Below are 22,135 nucleotides of genomic sequence, written 5' to 3'. Positions count from 1 at the left end.
GACAGTCGTTCAGATTGCCTGGCCCTTAAGCCATCCCTGTTTCTCGGGGGTATTCTGTAATTTGGGCTCAAATTTGAATCCAGAAGATGCCACAGATTTGGCCAAAAGGCTCAGCCTGTAGCTTCAGCACGAGACTCTCTTAAGTGCTAGTTTCCTACGCTTTTGCGAGGTTTCTTCCATAATCTGATTCTGCACCAGACAGCCCTGTGTTTAGACTTAAGCCTTCTTCCGACTCAAAGCTACATCACATATCAACTCAACAATGGTCCAAGGATTAAAGATGTTATCAAACTTGCTAGATACTCATTTGGTACAGTTTTAACTAGTTTTTCAACTGTAGAGGTTCGGAATGGCAACCGAGGGGAATTGTAAGAGTAATGGCAGTGCAACATCTTCCTCCCATTCCGATGGTATCTGCTCTATCTACTCTGCAAATTGGTTACTTGCGATTAAAACCTGTGTTCCAGTCCTTTTAAAGAAAAAAAGAAGGATTTAGTCAATTGCAAAATTCCTTGTGCCCTTGTTCTTTACTTCAAGGTTTTACTGCTCTTACTTGTGGGAGAAATTTTCAGCCTTAGATTTATTTTACCATAGCCTAATCTATTCCAATCAATTTATTAATGTTACTGTGAGAACTTTTAAACTATTAAATGTGTTGGGAATTTTGTATAAAATCATCACTAGCCCCATGAATGTTAAAGGACTTGTAGTGGGAACATAAAAAAAGTCTATTTTGACCTGAAAAGTTCATGGATTTCAAGACTTTCTTTGTGAAGTACTTCTTCATTTTCCGTCACAGGATGGTTACGTGTTGTACCATGTTCGAGAGTCCCTGGCTGCTCTTCGAGATGTTGCAGACCCTAAGGACTTGGATGCAGAGGTGTTTTTCAGGCTTGTTTTGATGGCACGGGGTGTCGCTGTGGCCCGCCCATTAAATCTAGTGAGATACACCCAAGGAAGGCCAGATGAGAAGCTAATTGATGGTAAGCAACGTATATAACTATGAATAGATTCATTACTCAGGAATTTCTGTTTATAAATGTGAATTTTTACAGTAGTTTTTTACCATTTACTCTTGGGAGGAAAATTTTTTTATTTCTTTTTTATATAATTTTTCATTAAAATCAATCACAAACTATAAAATTTATTGTTTGCTTGGGAACTTATATAATGTAATAAACATACTGTTGTTATGACTGGAAATGAATGGAAGACCAAATCATATAATTTAGGATGGCATTTTACCTTTAGTGCTTCGCAGGTCAGAAATATTAGCAGATAGATTGAAACTTCTGGTTGCCATCAGGGTCATGTGAAGTTCTCTTTTTCCTTTTTTATTGGTTATCAAACTATGAGATATTTTTTCTGGCAGTAATGTTATTTGGTGGTCAGATCATGTTTATTTATGGACTGCAGTGGCACTCAGGCTTCATGTCCTCTGTTAAGAACCACGGAGGAGATTGATCTGTATGGCAGACAATTGATTGAACTGATCCCAGGAAATATGGAAAAATTGTCGACATAAAGCATGATTCCTTTTATTGAGTAAAATATCAGTGCTGTATAATTTCAGTTTGATTTGGATTTCTTTGTCTGTGTTATCATTTCGCACTACAGGCGGTCCTCGACTTTCGTACACTCGACTTTCGTACAATTCGCACTTTCGTACATTCAAAATTGACACCTTTTACTCGACTTTCGTACGCTAAATTCGGACTTTCGGACGCTGGTCCGTAATTTTTTTAAAATTCCCGCCATGTTTATTGCGCATCCCAACATTCAATTGTTTCAAATTGCAGTATCGGCAGTATATGCGAACAATATGAACGTATATAATGAAGGAAATTGTTGGTAATTGACTCTGATTTAGGTGATTTATTTGGGAGAGAGACTGCCTGCTATAGGCTCCTTTATCAAGAGAAGAGGAAAGCCTTCATTGAAGATATTTTTCAAAAGAAGTTGACTAGACATCATCGAATAGCTTTCAATGAAACTAGTAAGACCTTCTTTTTAATTGTGTTTTTTCGTTTGAGTGCTGTTTAATTCATGTAAACCTTCAGCAACGATATTGCACGAAATATCACCCGAATTCCGTTTGTATTTTGTCTTTTTTGAATAACATGCGGAATATACGCGATCACGAATGTCACCTGCCAAATATCGAATTTTGGTGTAAAAATTAGACGGTATCCAGAGTGCGGGTTCAACGAATGCATTTTTTTTATGCTACTTGATATGTCCTTTTATTTATAGTGGACGTAATAAGTGGAATGTCAACTTAAACGCCAAGAGGAAGTTTCACTCGATAGCCAACGGAGTTCTTGTTTTTAAAACTTATATTTGCATTTTCTGCGTATTTTCGAAATAAATTAGATGATTTGAGGAGTTTTATTAATACATTATTTAAATTAAGTCAATTGAAATGAATTCCGTAAAAAAAAGGTTTTAGTACGTAAATTCCGCTCTTTTGGAACGTAACCCCTAATTAGTATGGAAGTCAATGGTTCGACTTTCGTACAATTCGACTTTCGTACAAGTTTTCGGGAACGCATTGTGTACGAAAGTCGGGGACCGCCTGTATATTGCTAAATCATCACAAATTGTCTGTCTCTGATAAATAGATTAAGAAAGAAGCATAAAATCAATTGCCAATTACCAACTGCTTTGTGCTACAGGAGCATTATAATTATTGTGAGGGTACTCAAATATTTTACCCTACCCTCAAGTATTTTATTTTTATTTAGTTTTTGAAAATCAGATGAGTTAAGAAATACATTTTTGAAAGTCCTTTAAACGATGAAATATTTTATAAAAAATATGGAAATCTTCCATTTGAAGGTATGTTCTCATTAATCATGTGCCACACGTCAAGAATTGTGATTTATAACTGATTCATTGACATGTAAAAATTATTGATATGGGGCCTTTTATTTCTTTATTTGGGCAGTTACAATTCTAATTTCCTCGTTTTTCATTTATCTACGAAAAGGTGCTCCAGCTAAGTTTTATTTTGGATCATCTGAATTCCAATCCCAAGGAGGTGGGCAGCGCCAGGAAGGGGAGGATGGATCATCTGGACGAACACCAAGTGGGAATCAGCCTGTGCCAGCTCCAAGATCAATGACATGGCCTGGTAGGAAAACAAAAAAATAGTGACTCGGGTGATACCAGTCTAGCATAGTGGGAATGGATCCAAATATGCCATTGTTTAATTAGTCTTGGGGCCCCAAGTTTAAATGCTCAATATTCAAACTTCGGTGTAGGTTTTAAATATAGTATAACTTTTATTTTATGCAGTTGGAGGGACCAAAATATAGTTACTGTGTAAAATGAAAGTCTAAAAAAAAAAAAACAATCAAGATTTGGTATTGAGGAGGGGTATACTTTTTTGGATAACACTTGGACATACTTTTTTAGTCTACTTTTCATCTACTTGATCTGTACTCAACGGAGCTTTTCTCTGTTGCCAATACAGGCACACTTGTCATTTGAACTTAAAATAAGCATCTGAAATTGACTCTATATCCAGTAAGTCTTGTACCTTATAGGTTAGTGAGGCTCTATTGCCCACAGTTGCACGTAGTGTGAAGATACAGTGGAACTTGGTTAGTACTTTCCTCCTTAGTACGTTTTCCTCCTTAGTACGACGATTTCTCTCGGTCCCGGTACCATCGGAAAAAAATACAGGCAAAAGTATTTGGTTAGTACGTTTGAAAAAATTGCGATTTCCTGGTTAGTACGCTCAATTGCTAGCCGTGACGCAACCCACAATTCGTTCTCCAGTATCTTCTTCAGGGTCGTAAAGCTCCGAATTCATGATTTAATTTATTATTACTAGCCATTAACATTCTTACATTCATTCTACATATCTTTCTTCGACCGTCATTTATCCAAATGCATTTCTCAATTCTTATGACGTGATGAATTTATCAGGAATGTCTGACTATGCAAAACTGCAGCCAATGAGAAGCCCCAATTTTCCCCACCCCGAGCTCCTCACCTTCTGTTGCCTCTGGAGTGCCCACTGTGCACAAATTTCACGAGTGGGCAATTGTTGCTATTGCACGAGTTATCATGATGAAGAAATGAGTCTTATACAATTCCCACTTTATGTAAAGCAGTACTGAACGACGTCAATGCTACGGAGTACTTGCGTATTTGACTACTGCTGCGGGAGCAGACAATGCTCTGGATCTCCACGCGAAGCTTAGATTAAAAATACTTGATCTCGGCACGAAAGCAGACGACATTAAACAAATTTTGAAAGTAAATTTCAACTGTATAATATAAAATCTTCTTGTAATTATGTCGTAATATAATAATCTTGCGTGTTATTATTCGATATATCGATCGATATAACAATCGATATGGCTTTATTCCAGAAGCGAATGTGTACGGCTGTTGCTGTAATTTAAGGTTAATATAATGTTGTCCAATTTTTATGATGTTTAAAAACAACCCGTTGACATACTCAGGGTTGTTGTTATATTCTCCGAGTATGCTGTGACAAAAAAGAAATGACATAGCTTTACTTGTCCTCTTTCTATAAATACATACAGGGTAAATCACGGGAGAAAGACGCCGTTTTCATGTAATTGTCTTCGGGAAATCTATGAAACATTGTGATTTTATTCACATGGTATTGTTTTTCAATGTAGCGCCCATTTTCTTTATTTTAAAGGTGAAAAGAGTTCAGGAAGGCGGTCCTACGAGAACTACCGATAGTAGTTGTAATTATATGACGACTTTTCCACAGATTGCAATTACCCCGACTGCTATTTTTTACTTTCCTCGTTAGCACGTTTTCCTGGTTAGTACGTTCATTTTTTGTGGTCCCTTCAGAAATGTACTAAACAAGTTCCACTGTATTTCTTTTAACATTTTCATAGCGTTGTCATATGATGTTGTCTATCATGGCAATTAGTCATCAGAAATTAATTGTCAATCTGTGTGAGTCATATGCATGTATCTCTTTTGCCTCATACCTCTAACGTGGCAGTTTTCACAATTTCTCAGTATTTTGTTTATTCTATGTAATGCAAGTGGTAATGTGATGTTTTATACCTATTTAGAAGATAGTGATGATGACGTGGAGGATGAAGGTGACGATAAGAAGAAAGCAGCTGTAGAGGGTGCTTCTGCAAAGCAGGCCTCCACACCTGTCGAGAAACATTTCATCGAAAAGCTGATGGATGCCATGTGGCGACTCCACCAGGCTCAACCCAGTAATTTGGCTCTTGCCCCCGTCTGTATCCCAGGTAATTACTTTATGGAAATAGTGAATTATTAATCCAAGAATCTAACCCTTGCCAAACCTTTAATGTGAAAAAGGTGGCTAGTGTCTGTGGTACAAATGAAACCATGCACCAAAAATTGAAAGTCATGCATTAGGGTGCAATTCACATATTTTAGTGATTCATTAAAATATTTTTGCCACCTCCTTGCCTAGAATTTAAAATTTGGTTAGCCCCTTTCATGTATTGTTGGAAATTTGAAAAGCTCGAAGTTGAATTTATTTTTATAAATTTGTTTTAAATAACATGCTTTTCACTGCATTCTTTTCTTCCTGTTACTGTGTGTGTATATACATTAATATATCTGAAAAAAATATTTTTTGTGAAAATATTATCTGTACATCATTATCAATGGAATGCTTTTACTGTGAGCAAAAGGATTATTGTAATATCCTGATGATGTCTCTAGGTGTTCTTCTTTATTATTTGTAATTGTGTACTCTTTTTATCCACAGGTCTCACACATGTTGAAAGTGTTGTTACTGGGTGTGTGGAAATCATCCATGCATTTATCATGGTGGATCCTGTCAACAGCATTCCCATCGCTGCTAAGGCGTACATGAACATGCTTCTGTGTCCTGACCCGGCCATTTCCTTCACTGCTAAGCACGCCATCGTGCGAACGTTGAGGCCGAGGCACGTGTCTCCGACGCAGCTTCCCCCACCTCCCCCTCCTCCACAACAACCAGCGCAGGCCCCACGCTCGTCTCAGGCGAATACAACGCCGGTGGGGACCCAGCCTCCCACAGTCATGTTGCGCAAGAGGGAGCGTCGAAGGGCTGGTGGGAGCGGTGGAGCTGGCTCCTCTTCCATGTCTTCTGTAGCATTTGCGTCCCTTGGTCAAGGTAAGTGGAAAGGAGAAATAGATTTTGTTGAATTAATTCAAGGAAGAGAGGATGGATGTTGGGAATATCAAAAGATATGAAAACCATATTGTACCAACACAGCTTTTATTTGTGCCATTCTAAACCAACAACTGAAAAGCACAAGAAAATAACGTGGATGATACAGAAAAACAAAAAACCGCCAAGGGCTCATTGTTCACATACTAAGTAGCAGCGTGTTAAATTCACTACAGAGCAGTGGCATAGCTAGGAATTGCTGTGGAAGGGTTTGGGGAGGAGGGTTGATATGGTGACTAGATGCGTAGAGGTGAAAAATAGGACAGCACCCTATGAAAAAGGAGGACACTTGAAAAATAAAGACAATTCCATTATCAAGAAGAAAAGAAATTTATTAGCACTATGATTTTTTATATTTTTCTGTGGATCTAATTTTTTATAGAAATTTTTGCAATTTTTTACGGAACTCTTCTTATAATTCTTATCTTCTTCTTTTACATCATTTTGGCACTTAAAATTTAACTTTAAGTAGATGCAGTTATTATATTTCTAAAGTAGACAATAGTTCTAAATAATTTTTTTATTTCTCAGAGGCTTTGGGGAGAATCTATCCCCACTCCCCTCCTCATAGTTATGCCCCTGCTAAAGAATATAGTATATATATAGAATGGAGCACTACCAATGTCAACATTTTACATAGAGCCAGCAATATATGAGCTAATAGTTTATGGGCCACAAAATAAACAGAAATAAATGTTTACTGATTATTTGAAATTTGAAAATTTGAAATACATACAGCTTCTAAACCAATATTTCAAAGAGAGATCATGTCACCAATCCATCATCGTGCAGAAAAAATACATGGAGTTCCAAAAAACAAACCCTTTTAAAATAAATATTTCATAAAGATATAAATTATCCAGGTTATAAAGATATGGTTGAAAAAGAAAGTTTCAGATTTTAATATTGTATACATGAACACTCGCATGTATAATTGCTTTCAGACATCTTTTCCTATCATGAGTGAGGTTATTTAATAATTGCTGTTATGCTACTGATATTAGTGACCTTCGTTCAAATTTCATTAATAGTTTACATGAGCGCACATAAGATAAAGTTCGATTATAACTATATAAACCTTTGGCCCTCTCAACAGTGCTATGTATGGGCTCCAAAGTAATTCACTCCTTGTCATACATTTTCAGAAGGTTAATTTACCTGTCAGAGAACTTCATAAAATTCCTAACCATTGTTTTTCTTTGGCAGGCCTTGCAGATATGGATGCAATTGGGCAAACAGCCCAGGCAGAACCAGCGGTTGAAATGGATCCAACTTTTGATGTAGACCCGATGGTTCTCCTTGCTCCAGAAGGAGGTATAGTCTGATTGGAAATTAATGTCTTGTCTTTAAGACTCATTCACATTTAACATAGATATTTTTGGGCTGGATTCCCTCCGATTAAATTATCACCAAATTTATTCCTTGAAGTGTGTTTGGAAAATCATGAAATGTCAGGGAGAAACCAAAACGTGTGGGGAAAAATCATATTTATGGTGAAAGTGAAGTGGAGATTCTTTCTCATCCACTGGCTGATAATTAAATATACAGTGGAACTTGTTTAGTACGTTTTTGAAGGGACCACAAAAAATGAACGTACTAACCAGGAAAACGTGCTAACGAGGAAAGTAAATAATGGCAGTCGGGGTAATTGCAATCTGTGGAAAAGTCGTCATAATTACAACTACTAACGGTAGTTCTCGTAGGATCGCCTTCCTGAACTCTTTTCACCTTTAAAATCAAGAAAATGAGCGCTACATTGAAAAACTACCATGTGAATAAAAATCACAATGTTTCATAGATTTCCCGAAGACAATTACATGAAAATGGCGTCTATCTCCCGTGATTTATCCTATATATATTTATAGAAAGAGGACAAGTAAAGCTAAGTCATTTCTTCTTTCTCACAGCATACTCGGAAAATATAACAACAACCCTGAGTATGTCAACTGGTTGTTTTTAAACATCATAAAAATTGGACAAAATTATATTAACCTTAAATTACGGCGACAGCCGTACACAATCGCTTCTGGAATAAAACCATATCGATCGATATATCGATTAATAATACGCAAGATTTTAAGATTACGACGTAATTACAAGAAGATTTTATATTATACAGTTGAAATTTACTTTAAAAATTTGTATAATGTCGTCTGCTTTCGTGCCGAGATCAAGTATTTTAAGCTAAGCTTCGCGTGGAGATCCAGAGCATCGTCTGCTCCCGCAGCAGTAGTCAAATATGCACGTACTCCGAAGCATTGACGTCGAGTTTATGGAGTACTTGCAGTACTGCTTTAGATAAAGTTGGAATTGGATAAGACTCATTTCTTCATCATGACAAATCGTGCAATAGCAACCCACTCGTGAAATTTGTGCGCAGTGGGCACTCCAGAGGCAACAGAAGGTGAGGAGCTCGGGGTGGGGAAAATTGGGGCTTCTCATTGGCTGCAGTTTTGCATAGTCAGACATTCCTGATAAATGGCCGCATTTTATTATTCATCACATCATAAGAATTGAGAAATGCATTTGGATAAATCACGGTCGAAGAAAGAGATGTGAAATGAATACAAGAATGTTAATGGCTAGTAATAATAAATTAAATCATGAATTCGGAGGTTTACGACCCTTAAGAAGATTCTAGAGAACGAATTGCGGGTTGCGTCACGGCAAGCAATTGAGCGTACTAACCAGGCGCAATTTTTTCAAACGTACTAACCAAATACTTTTACATGTATTTTGTTCGTATGGCACTGGGACTGAGAGAAATCGCCGTACTAAGGAGGAAAACGTACTAAGGAGGAACGTACTAACCAAGTTCCACTGTATTATATTTGAGCTTTCTATTCCCAGCATCTCATTCTTGTTGAATATAATGGATACTGATGAGGGAAAAATCACATTTGTGATAAATTCGATATTGATGCGATGCACGTGAATAAATGCTACGTAGGTGTGGTGACTGGACTTTATAATATTTAAACAGGAAATTTTACTTTTTGGCGGCAAAATTCGTAAGCTTATACTTAAATATTTTTTATAAATCTTATTGCCTAAATTATTACTGTTCTAGCACGTAATTATTCAAGCTATTTTGTATTTTGTCAAACACCGTATTTCTCCTAATATAGTCCCCCCCCCCCCCTAATCTTGAGGATTCAGTTTTGGGAAAAGTTAAAAAAATTTGTTTGAATATAGTCCCCCCCTTTACTTCTACCACAGGCTAATCTTGAGGATTCAGTTTTGGGAAAAGTTAAAAAAATTTGTTTGAATATAGTCCCCCCCTTTACTTCTACCACAGGCATTTTTGGAAAAAAAGGGGGGACTATATTTAGACATATACGGTAACTGTGTTTCATCAGATTTTGCCAATCTACCAATCATACATTGTAAAAATAAAGAAAAAAATAGATGCTAAAAAATGCTTTCAACTGCAATTGAAAGTACTGTAAAATTAAAATGAAAGTGTTATTTACTCGTATGTCTAATAATGATTAAAAGTAGAATTTGAGAAAGTCAGGGGGAGATTTTTGTTAGGAGAGTCAGGGAATTTGAATTTGCCTATCTTGTTACACCCTTGTAGTCTTGTCAGGGAAATGTTTGGGAATGGTGTGGGTGTTAGAATTCAGGAATCATGTATCAACCTTGTAATTAAACCAAAATGCTAGTCTGTAAGACATTGAATTCCATTGAATTCAGTGGAAATATTGCAGTGTATTGCTTTAACCTTTTCGTTTTAACCTTCATTGTTTATCATGTACAGTGAAACCTCGATATAACGACACCCCACGGTGCACTAATAAACACTCGCTATAGCGAATTGTCGCTTTACCGGAGGTGGAGCAAATAATAGCCAATATACCTGTTGCGAACAGATATACAGGAACAGGAGTGGTGCGGCGACAGATAAACATCTATCCGATAAACGTAAGCATAAATCCAGACGAAAGGCGATGTTTTTTTGCATCACTAAATTTCCTTACTCAAATAACGACTAACTATTCAAACAATTTATAAGCGCCGCACTGAATAAAAATCATACAAAGCATTGTTTCGTCATCATTATATTTATCGAACGACAGTTTAACACATAAATTTGAGACTGAGCACTCCATTAACTTCATTTCTAACAGATCGCTAGCAATTACAGAGGTTAAGGAGTCTTCATGAAAGTCTTCCGGCAGTGAAACCCTCGCTATGGCGAGAGCCAACACCGGAAGGGTCTCGTAAAAACGAATTTTTTAACACTCTTATTATAGGGTCAATTGACGGTGCATCGGCTATCTCTTGTAATAGCGGGGGTGTCGCTATAGCCCGTACTCGCTTTAACGAGGTTCCACTGTAATAACTTCCACCCCATCATGCCACATATTATAAAAGATGTAGCAAAATGGCCAGCAACTAAAGTGCCAACCCTCTTTGTAAGGTGCTTCAGGTGGTCTTGGAGGTCTCAACTCTCTTGAGGCCCTTTTGGGTGCAGCAGCCAGTGGTGCTGGAGGTGGTGGCCATCATGGCTTCCCCCCTCTCCTGGATATCCCGCCAGATGCCGACGATGAGACCATGGTGGAGTTGGCCATTGCCCTCAGTCTGCAGGATCATGAGGGCAGTGGTGGAGGAGGCAGTGGAGGAGGTGGTGGAGGCCCCTCTTCATCATCTTCTTCATCTGACCTTCAGCACAGTCTTCAGCAGGGTCTGCAAGGGCTGCAAGGCCTTCCTGGCTTGCAGCATATCAGTGGTCAAGCTTTGCAGGTTAGCACCACTTTATTAGTTTACCTTACCTTATTGGCTATTTTCAGTTCCATGAGTTTCTGCTAGTGCAGCCGTTCCCAAACTGGGGTCGCCTGCCTTTCTGAAAGGGTTCGCTAGATGTATGCTAATAATATGGTGAACTATGTACTTAAACTTGGACGACCATTTTTAGGGGGTCGCGGCTAAAACATATGGGCTAAAATGGGTTGCGGAAAGAAAAAGTTTAGTAACCCCGGTGCTAGTGCTATGAATTACCAGGATTTTTCATCTTGAGACAGGCCGCTACACTATGCTGAATCTTGCTGGCATTTTTGAAACTTGAGTTCCCAGCTTTGCAGTTGTCTACTGAGTATTTCTGGATCAGTTGGTTTCAATTTGTTAATAATTCATGGTTTGGTCATGGCATATTATAAGATATTTGAATTAGGCCAAGTCAAGTCTTATGAAGGAGTTCAAAGTGAATTCGCTGAATCTGAAAATATCTAAAAACCAAAATTTATTTCATCATAAGCTTTCCAGATTAAAGGTCCTTTTGTCTATTTTTATCACCAAAGTTGTATAATATTTGATTATGACATAGTGTCGGACGGCTGTGGGGTAAAGTCCTCTCCTGCCAAAAAAGAGGTTGTGAGTTCTAGTCCTGCCTGGGTAGGTTACCTCTATCCAGGGTGTGGCTGTTTATATACGTGTAATTGTTAAATTTTTTGAACACCCAAATGTAAAATGGCCAGAATGGGCTGTAATGGAACGAAAGGTAGTTGCACTTCTCCGCAATAATTTAATTCGTACTATATGTTTCTGCTCACAGAGCCATCTTCTGGTATAAGACACTGTACTACATCTACAACAGTGTCTTACACTGTACTACAGTATCTTGTACCTGACTGTAATACAATGTCTTGTACCAGATGGTGGATCTGTGAGTGGAAAGGCATTGTACAAATTAAATTACTGTGTAAAAGTGCTACTGCCTTTCATTTCAATATGTCAAACTTCCACTATATAATACCTGAATCAGTTGAACTTATTGAGAATGTGCTGTATTCTGTGGTGTTGGAATAAATAAATGAAAAAGTGTCAAAAATTGAACTGAGTAAATCCACAGTAGAGTTGACACAGTTATTTTTCATTCTCGGTGGTGGATAACGTCCACCCTACCATTCCTGAAACTATTTCCCCTGTCTTTTGTCCATCAGAGCCTCCAAGCTTTAATCGGGGGTCCACCTCCCCCTCCACCCTTGTCGGTTGGTCGTGGCATTGTTGGAGGGGCGTCTAGACTCCAGGGCGGGACGGTTCATCACCACCCACACCACCCGCACCTCGGGAGTGGTTCATACGGTGATGATCCCCCACCCCCTCCTCCGCCCAATGTCGCACCGCCCTCGCCCCCACCTGGGGCGTCGGATGATGAGGGCTCCACAGCTGCCACAGATGGCAGCACCCTGAGAACTTCACCTGCCGAGCAGGTTGGTTAGGTGTCAAAAATACACCAAGAACTTCTGAAGTAAAGAAAATATCTCTAATTGTGTTTGATGTAATTGTCTGATTTAGTTTGTATAGAATTTGCTTTTCATTTTGGTTAGGTATGTATATTTCTCTGTCCCTTAATCAATGGCGTCGAGATTTTTGTTTCTTCATTTTACAGAAAAGAGCTGATAGGATTATTTCCAATTCCATCTCAAAGGGACATTGTAAACTACTCTTTGAGGAGCTTGTGATTTTGAAGTTGTATGGACAAAATATATTTAAATGTTCGATTTACACAATCATTGCATGGCAGCCCTTGCTTATGTATGCCTTAGATAGAAAATGGCATAGAATTATTACCTGTTACAGACTTCAAACATTGCTAGAAGGATTTTGTTGTATATTTATATGTTAAATTATAATCAAGTACAAGCAGCATTTGGTGAAAAATGAACAAATTATTTGGTTAGGTTTCAAATACTAATTTAGCACTGTTCACATGGATTACTGGTTCTTAATTGGTTGCATAGATCGGTGTTTAGTTGTAGATTTTTGCTACATTTTTAAATTCCCTTACCTGTTAAATTATGTTACGGTGCTCTGTTGGCGTTTCTATTGTAGGGCATTGTGAGAAACTGATAAATGCACATCTATGACAGTCATTGAGCATGTGATACGTTAAATGTAGTAGTAATATGGAAACACTTAGTCGGTAAACTATTAAGATGGTTTTAGATCGGATTTTGTGTTCATCATAATCATTTCCATTTCATTTACACACCATAATAGGACAGAAATACCGTGGAAGATTGATCATCCACAACATATGGGACCAGGGCATTTTGAATGATGATGTTTCTGGTGTTTGTATCATTTGCCTTAGCAATTTAACTGACCACGAAATTGCCAGCTAGCCAATAATATACAGTAATCAGGTTTTTTGATACATTCAAAAATTTATTTACTCTATAAAAAAGACGACAAATTATAAGCGGAGAAAATTGTTTTTGCCTGAGTCAATAACATTTGTGTCAAAGCCAATCATTGTTAGTATCCTCCTATCACCACAAAAGGAGTGCAAAGGTTAATGTCTTGAGTTAGAAGTTGAATAGTTGTGTTCTGAAATGTTGTCACTGAAATTTACTAAAAGTCTGTGAATTACTTTCTTCAGGGTGGAAGTGGTGCTGGCAGTGATAGTGGAGGTGATAGCATTACAGGAGACCAGAACATATCAGGCCGCAGCTCTGCGTACGACGACGTCACTGGAGGTCACCAGGGTGCCGTGAGTGGCACACCCAGTGGAAGTGGTGGCAACCGCGGCTCGGTTGCCCTGCAGCAGATGAGTTCACATGAGGAAGAAGAAGGTGGTGCCAGTGGAACACCAGGTGGCAGCAGGGGAGGAGGAGGCAGCGGCACAGCCTTGACAGGAGAGGCCAAGCACTTGCGTTACCTTCGCCTATTATTGCTGGAGAGATTAGTTCGTTATGTTCCCAGGCTGAAGAAAGTGGGTGGACTTCGATCAATCCCATTCATGCAGGTTAGTTGAACCATATTTATTGGATTTTCAGAGTCTTTATCCGAGTACCTTGGCTTTATACCCTAATTCCGAACTGTTGGCGGCTGGGCAGTAGAGACACACTGTTGTAGCCAATCAGAAGCGCTGCCCCTTCCACCTCACCGTTCCCCTCCATCCCCTTCCCGTTTCCCCTCCGCTCCCCTCCATACGGCTGACCAGCGTTGCCAGTCCGTGGAAATAACTGTACTTGAGGCCGTACAAGTGCAATCTCCTCAGATTAAGTTTGGCAACACTGCGAGCTGGAGAGCAATGTTCACTGCATGTAAGCTGGAGAGAGACTGCAGCCTCCTACACACTTTCACCTTCCACTCTTCTGTGATTGGCTGGAAGAGTGGGTGGGTATCGAGCATGTTCAAGGTTACCCACCATCAGTTGGGAAAAAGGGTATAGGTGACATTCAAATTGTCAACTGAAACTGTAGTCATCCCCAAACCAATGTATGTGGATGTGTTGAATTTTTTTCTAATGGTATTTTTTGTCTGAAATCTTGAAGGACCCAGAGTTGCTCTTAATGCCATAATATCAGCTCCTTGAGATTGCTTTTAACTCTGTGCCTATTGTATGGACTAGATTTTTTTGTAGCTTTTAATGAATTCTGGCTGGCCATTCATTGTTTTTTCTGTGCACAAACAATGTAGAAATTAAATGAAAAAACCTTTGACCAAAATGTAGGCACAACAAATTTATGAGGAAAGAGATTTTCTAAAATAGGCCATGAATTAAATATAATTAGCACGTTGCGTACTGGGGTATGCTAATGTTCAGAAAATAACTTTTCCCAATCAAACATTATGATGCATCAATTCATTATGAATAATGAACAACAACTGAAAACAACCTAACGAATACGTATTGTACGCTTTAAAATTGTTTAGGTTGACGCGCCTATATGACGAGAATCTTCGTCATCCGTCAGGAATGTTCGGGAGAAAAATGATGACAATTCTCGCCATCGGTGCGCAACGTGTTAACATGGCTACCAATATAAAATATTTGGCTTTGTTTTTTATTTCATTTTAAATTTAATATTGTGTTAGATTTTTATACTTTTTTTGAAGTTACTTTTATAGAAAGTTTTGGCAAGATTTCTTTTATGTATTAATATATTGAATTCCCACGATAATTTTTGATTCAGGGACTGCAAAATGTGAGTTTCTTTCCATAGAGGATACTTAACCCCTGGGAAAAAATTGTTCAAATGCTAACTCTACCTTATCAAATGAATTCTGGATTAAATTTATATAATTGTTGTAATTATTGTTTTGGAAATCTAATGCCTTGAGATCAAGTTTTGAGTATCTCTTTGTCTTGAGCCTTTCAGTATTTGATGAGTATTTTTTTTATTTCCAGGTGATTCTCATGCTTACCTGTGACCTGGATGGTGAGGAGGAGAAGGATAGAAAGGTTGCCGAGTCTCTTCTGAATGCTTTAGTGTTGGAGCTGCAAATTGGGCAGGTAGATGCCAAAGCAGAAAGCACAAAGAAGACTGAAGGAGTAGTGGAAGCAGCACCATCCACTCAGGAACAACCTCTTGACATCGCAGTGCGAACACCCCAGAGGGAAGTGCAGCTCATCATCATCAGATTGCTGAGTAAGTTAGGCAGCAAAATTTATTGTACTTTTCTTCCCAAATTTGCTTGCAATCTGTACTGGGTGATAAAAAATGATTCTCTTGAATCGTACACAAAGTTTACGGAGCCATGGAAAAGATCCATTATGATCTTTGTCTAATCAGCCTCACCTGAATTTAAAAATCGATGTTTCAAATTAATAATAATGCAAGGTGTATTATTCTTTATCTAGATGTTGCTTATGTCAACATCTTTTCATAGTCTTTTCATTAAAATAAGAAATTTGAGTTTTTTTTTACGTGTAACATGTATGTTGTAGCATAAAATGTAAAGATTTTTGTCTTCTAATTTATTATACTCTATCATTATTGGTGAATTTGGTTAATGAATTTTTGAAAATTTGAGACTATTTTATCACATCATTGATTTCCAGACTTCGTCAGGCTTTCTTACTCCATCTGCAGTAGTTAGATTTTTCCTTGTGTTTTCGGTAGCTCTGATCTATTTCCAAATTTCTTTCTTCGTGCACAGTTTTGACTATATTTTTCTACACTTCACAGATGTCCTAATGTCCCGCACCAAGTCAAGTTATAAGGGAAGTGTAAATGGGGACAATTCTGGCTTTGTTGCTGGCATAACTGCTTCTACATTGATTCAGGCTGGTGTCGTTGATCACTGCTTGCACTGGTTGAAGGCTCTGTTGCAGCACTGGAAGAAGTAAGTGGTATTGACAATTTATGGCTATTGTATTCACGTAGCAAGGGAATTGACCAAATAACTCAAGTTCATAGTGGCCCTGGTTTCATGTTTCATCATTTCCTGCAGTATTCAAATTGGGTGTACCCATGTCGCAGTTTAAAAATATGCACCAGCAGTTTCATATCTACTGCTTTTGATTTCCTCATTGTAAAGAAATTTTTATTGTTCATCTATTTTTTTATGATCAAAGGGATAGAGGCTAGGCCAAACCATTGATCAAAAAGTGCATTGCATCCTTAAACATTTTCTTCAACAACAAGTGCATAAAACTTGGGGTAACACCTAAGTACCGTATAAGCGTGTGTAATAGGCGCACCCCTATTTTGAGCATTTCTATGAAGAAAAAAATTTGGCGGCATTTTTTTTATACTATCGCGCGGTGTTGCAGACGTACGCCTGGAATTTCGACAGTTATCGAACTTTCCTCTTTCAATATTAATTGAAAGAGGAAATTTTGATAACTGCGGCGGTAATAGCGGCATAAGAGGGAGTAGAAAGAGTTCCGATCCTCTCTTTGCATACGCCGTTGCTCTACGATGCTTGTCCTATTCACGAAGAATTTTGTTTAAATGCTCTCGCAGGAGTATTGCAATAGAATTGTAGCCGTGGAAAATTTTAAGGCAAAACACGACAGGCACATAGCATGAACCTTCCCAAGAGCTTGGACAACAATCGGGGCAATCTCAGTGCCGTAGGATAATAACCACGTCGTAGATTTAACGAAACCACACTCGGTCCTCCATCAGCCAATGCCTCTGCTGTTTTTTTTCCTTTCCGAGACCCCACAGGAAAATAGGAAAACATCAAGTTACAGGGGAACAATGGAAACGTGTTTCATCCCTACCCCGTCTCAACAACTGACCTTGATCAATCTCCCAGTTTATGGAGGCCAAATGCTAGGTGAGTCATCTACTGAGCCCGAAGATATCTCGATAGCTTTCAATAATTGCATGACACGCACGAGGTTAAAAAAAAAAAGAGATTAATGCGACGCATATCTGAAAGAATTTTAAGTTTTTTAAGCTCTAATTGTTTGACACAAAGATTTATAGTTACAACAAGGCTACTAATATTCAGCATAGTCCAAACAGGACAATTTCGGAAGAAACAAGCGTAGCATAAGCGCATTCAAACAAGACGAGATGGACTGGAAACTTTAGGCAACGCAAACTGCATATATCACATTGCTGCGCCTTCGCCCCTTCGCTTTGAAGGCAGCGATGTCACACTCAAGATCGGACGTGTTCTTCCCGTGCTCCTTCGCTCATAGCCTCGTAGCTTGAAGTACGGAGGGGAGGGAGTGCGCTCCTTCCCCTCCGTATTTCGTTGCTTGCTTCGAAGACGGAGGGATCGCACTCCTTCCCCTGGACCTCTCCTTCCGCGCTCTTCACTTATAAGCATTTCTGATTTCTTCCATCCACAATCTAGTCCAACAGTGAACACACTCGTTCGAATTTTTTAAAGCGCAGGTTTTGACACCAATATAATTTTCAGTTGCAATAATCCTCATTTTAGCGTCTGAAGATGATTTTTGGAAAATCAGGTCCTCAGCGTAATGGAAATTACTCGGCAAGACAGATATTGACTATTGACCAGGTATGTCATTCAAAAATACGCGTTTCTCTACGTTTGATAACCGATTACTATATGCAGTATAAATGCCGCGGGATGCCCACTCTCGGCAGTAAATTTAACGCGCCCTCCGGAGCGAAAAACCCCCGCGCAATCTTTTCCATGTTCACCTCTGGGGTACCGACGTGACGGCGCGATGCTTACAAGAAAAGCAAACAGGAGCATTTTAAAAATACGTCACTAAGTGAGAAACTCCCCTGCCTGCCGCTTTTTTTTACCTTGGATTACAGATGACTGACTCACACTGAAAACCAAGGCCATTCAGTTCCCCTTAGACTTGCGACCGGTGAAGGGGAGGGGGGAAGATAAGAAGTTTGTTTAAGAGGTGCACCCTCATTTTCGGCTGCAATTTCTGGGAAAAAAGGTGCGCCTCTTACACGCGCTTATACGGTATGTTTCTATAAAAATCGGGGCCTCATCAACATCATCACCATCTGCCAGATGTGCAGTGAAAAAGGCGGAAAGAATTTGGCCCTTCCGATTGATGTCCTTAAGGTAGCATTCAAATACATATGTATACATATAAGATGCGTGTGATATCATTCACCTGAAGATGTAACTATGTTACGAAACCAGGGTGTGCCTATTTAAATATACATGTGAACCTTACAAAGTTTTATTCTTTTATTTCCAATATGGAGAGGTTTCACAGAGTCAAGCCTGAAGTTATCAGTTATATAGGAAAATTAAAATTCTGACTACATCATTTCCCATAACATTGTATATTCTTAACAGCCAAATATTTGTTGTCATACCTCCAAGAAATCCTTGTTGAAAATCCCTCTGCTCTGAGCTTAGCTGTGTCATATGTCTCTCTCAGAAAATTTGCATTCTACTCTGAATAACCCGAAAGAACTGCTGTGTTTACCCTGGGGAAACTTCAATAAGGTGAATTTGGCTGTCATTAGTCGAGCCAGCCAAAAATGTTATGTAATGATGGAAAGGGGATTGCAAAAAATTCTGGAGAAATAGATTTTTTTGTAAGGGAGAAGTCAGGGAATTTGAATTCAGGATTGAACTAACCCTTCATTCTTGTTTCTTTTGCTGATCTACTCTATCTTTCTTTTGTTTAACAGCTCTAGTGTTGAGGAGCAAACTCCCCCAACGTCTGCTGCACCAGGAGGCAGTGGAGGTGGAGTTGGCACAGCAACGGTCAGCGTGTCTTCGGGTGGTGCAGCAGCGAGTGGATCTCTGCTCCGACCCCATCACCCGTCCTCGCTTCCAGACATGTCGCCGTTCTTCTTGAGGCAGTACGTGCGAGGTTGTGCAGGAGGGGACGTCTTCACTCAGTACCCCCACCTGCTGACGGAGATGTGTCTCCGTTTGCCGTATCAGGTTCACAAGCACCATGGCCACCACCATCATCACCACCACCATAAGCACCACAGGGGGCAGACACCACCCCCTCAGCAACCGACAGTGCAAGGTTTTGATCAGGTCAGTGCTTATAAAAACATATGCAATGTTTGTGCAAACATATGCAATGTATTTCAAACCTACTCTGAGAATAGCTGTGAAATTCTCATAAATTTCTATGGGAAAATAGGTTTGTGTTTCCTTTTATGGAGTTCTGAATAGTTCTGTGGTCATGGAATTACAGGGTGGCTGCACTCTTGTGAAACCTGGAAAGATTTATTTGTGCCCGGCAAGTCATGGAATGTCGGGGAAAATGACAAATTTATAAAAATTGATTGTTTTATAGTCTGTATACCGTAGGGTGGCACACGGGCCCATCGGCTACCTGAGTCGGTCGGTTGTTTTTTATGGTCGGTCCTTATCCCCACTCTCGCAGCGCTTTGGACCCACACTACCTGAGTTGGTCCGTCAGCCGCAAGCTCCGGGGGGAGAAAAGGACCGATCACAAAAACTATGGAACCGACTCAGGTAGCCAGTGGGCCCGTGTGCCACCCAATGGTATACAGACTATAAGAGTCAAATTAAGTTATTTCCTCATCGTCTTGAGCTTGTGCTAATCTTCAATATTTAAACAGTCCATTCTTTGCTTATAACCATACTGGTATCTCATTGTGGTTGTACATTCATCGAATGAAATTGAGGTTTTCCAATCTCAACTGTTATCCAGAGTGTAGTTGGAGTACTTGGGGAGGGAGAGGAATAAAAGGACATGGCAGTGGTGGTTTTTTCTCAAGCCTAATGTCTGCATATGTGTCTGCACTCTAATAATAGTGAACTTATGAAAATATTATTATTTAAATGTTCTTCTTCATCTCAATTAGTCATTTTTCATTCTTTACTGGTGATATTTTGATCCATGTACATGATTGAATCATGATTCAATCGATTGTTTATGATGTAAATGAATATGTTGATTATGTGCAGAAAAGTTTCTGGTGTTCTCCACTGGTAGTGATCTCCATGCCTTCCAACGTTTTGAGCAGCGACTTGCTGTTCATCCTTGATCATTCTGAAGAAGATCCCATGAGGATTAACAGCAAGTCACGGCTGGAAACGTTGGGAGACATGGAGAACATTAACCCAAGGAACTTTTCTGCACCTGTTACGCCTGGAAAACCTAAGAATGTAGATTATGCTCAAAGACAGGAAATCCAAATGCTTAATTGGTTGCTCAACTGAGGTATTCCAAATGAATCCTTGACACTGTACCCCAAATATTTGTTTAGCTTTATTGGAAAAATTGAATGCATTTTAAGATTATATTTGATTATCATCCTTAGGAGTGGCATTATTACCTCTGTGAGTATATGATGACCCCGCAAACACCTTTTGTGAGGAAGCACGTGAGGAAATTGCTCCTGTTCATCTGTGGCAACAAGGACAAATACAGGCAACTGAGGGACCTGCATGCATTGCAGTCTCACATGAGGGTAAGTGACTTTAAGTCATAACTACAAGCCGTACTGTATGGAGTTTAAACCTTCAGTCATTCATTTAATTAAATCTTGAGAACCAATTACTTAAGAGTTACAGATTCCTTGAAAATATGATGAACTCTTCTGATCACTTGAAGTCAACTTTGTGAGAGTGTGGTAGACTCATGGGTAGAGCTCTTGGGTGCTGATTAAGTCATCCTGGATTCTAATCCAAGTTGAAATGTTCGGACACCCTCCCCAAACTAATCCTCTAAGTGCGAGTTGGCCCAGGAAAAGGAACTGGCCTTTTTACCCTGAATATTCAGAATTCACATGCCCGTTGCTTAGTTTGAGGTGAGCTCTATCCTCACTTAACCAAACTAATCTTTGGGTTAAATCACTGAGAAAATTTTAATGTCAAATGTGAACTTTATCAATAAATTATCAGTAGCATTAAGCTTTCATTAGTCAAGTGAATAGAAGTCTTAAGTTGTATACTTTATGAGGGTATTTCATTTTCCCATATTATAAACATTATTAATGTTTAGAAAAATAACCAAAATAATTATTAACTTCATTTCAAAATTCTTACATGCATTAAACAGCAAATTCAAGAAGTGAAAATTAAATACATTATTGTTGATAAATTAAGTTTAAATATTTTTCATATTGTAATTAATGAATCTTACATTTTATTTTTGTATTAAAAGCAGTTACACTAGCTTGTCTCTTTCAAATGCAGTATTATATCAAATAGCATTGAATTTTGTTTAATTTTCAATTAAAAGATGAATCAACCACATTTTTCTCTTCTAGGCTGTGCAACAGTTCTGCACTCAAGGAGGCCTCAGTGCCGCTGCTATATTGGACGAGTCTCTCTTGGAGGACATGGCAGATATGTGCCCCGGAAGCGTTTGGGCACCGCATCACTCAATTTCTCTCCCGTATGATGCACTGGTGGAGTTGACTGAACATCTAAGGGCATGCCTCGAAGTGGCCCAGTCTCGCACCGGCAATTGGCAGCGATTTTGCATGCGGGAAGGTGGACTCCAAGGAAGTGGAACAGATGGACAGTCTGTGCCTGTTCTATTGTTCCTACTTCATGCTGCCTGTATGCTAGACGACGGTGTCTCACCGTCTGTTCTGCAACTTTTGCAGTATGCCATTTGTGGTTCTGGTGGAAATGGTGTTGTCCAGAGTTCGAGCAGCTCCTCCAAGGTAAATCAATTATATAATTTGTTTAATAATATGCTGCATTTATCCATTACATTTATTTGTGAAATTAATCCTTATCAAGAAACCATGTCTAAGGAAAATGGTTAAAAAAACACTGAAGTGATCTCCAGCTATGGATCAG

General features: G+C 39.0%; 1 protein-coding gene across 5 annotated transcripts in view; it reads left to right on the top strand.

The window, feature by feature from the left end:
• LOC124169304 (E3 ubiquitin-protein ligase UBR4) overlaps positions 1-22,135 on the top strand; it is a 163,073-nt gene that overhangs the window by 86,308 nt on the left and 54,630 nt on the right. For 3 of the 5 annotated variants that reach the window (XM_046547875.1, XM_046547873.1, XM_046547872.1), the window contains exons 43-55: positions 800-983; positions 2,990-3,133; positions 5,073-5,258; positions 5,750-6,139; positions 7,403-7,510; positions 10,620-10,942; positions 12,139-12,408; positions 13,581-13,946; positions 15,336-15,576; positions 16,117-16,273; positions 19,024-19,384; positions 20,644-20,793; positions 21,595-21,996. In XM_046547875.1, coding sequence (XP_046403831.1) covers positions 800-983; positions 2,990-3,133; positions 5,073-5,258; positions 5,750-6,139; positions 7,403-7,510; positions 10,620-10,942; positions 12,139-12,408; positions 13,581-13,946; positions 15,336-15,576; positions 16,117-16,273; positions 19,024-19,384; positions 20,644-20,793; positions 21,595-21,996 — 3,282 coding nt within the window. The remainder of the gene's footprint in view (positions 1-799; positions 984-2,989; positions 3,134-5,072; positions 5,259-5,749; positions 6,140-7,402; positions 7,511-10,619; positions 10,943-12,138; positions 12,409-13,580; positions 13,947-15,335; positions 15,577-16,116; positions 16,274-19,023; positions 19,385-20,643; positions 20,794-21,594; positions 21,997-22,135) is intronic. The other 2 variants (XM_046547874.1, XM_046547876.1) reach the window with 2 other exon arrangements.

This window comes from Ischnura elegans, chromosome 12, assembly GCF_921293095.1.
Source record: "Ischnura elegans chromosome 12, ioIscEleg1.1, whole genome shotgun sequence".
Lineage (NCBI taxonomy): Eukaryota > Metazoa > Arthropoda > Insecta > Odonata > Coenagrionidae > Ischnura > Ischnura elegans.
The sequence above is the reverse complement of the archived record's forward strand: the minus strand, read 5'-3'. Positions and strand labels throughout refer to the sequence as shown.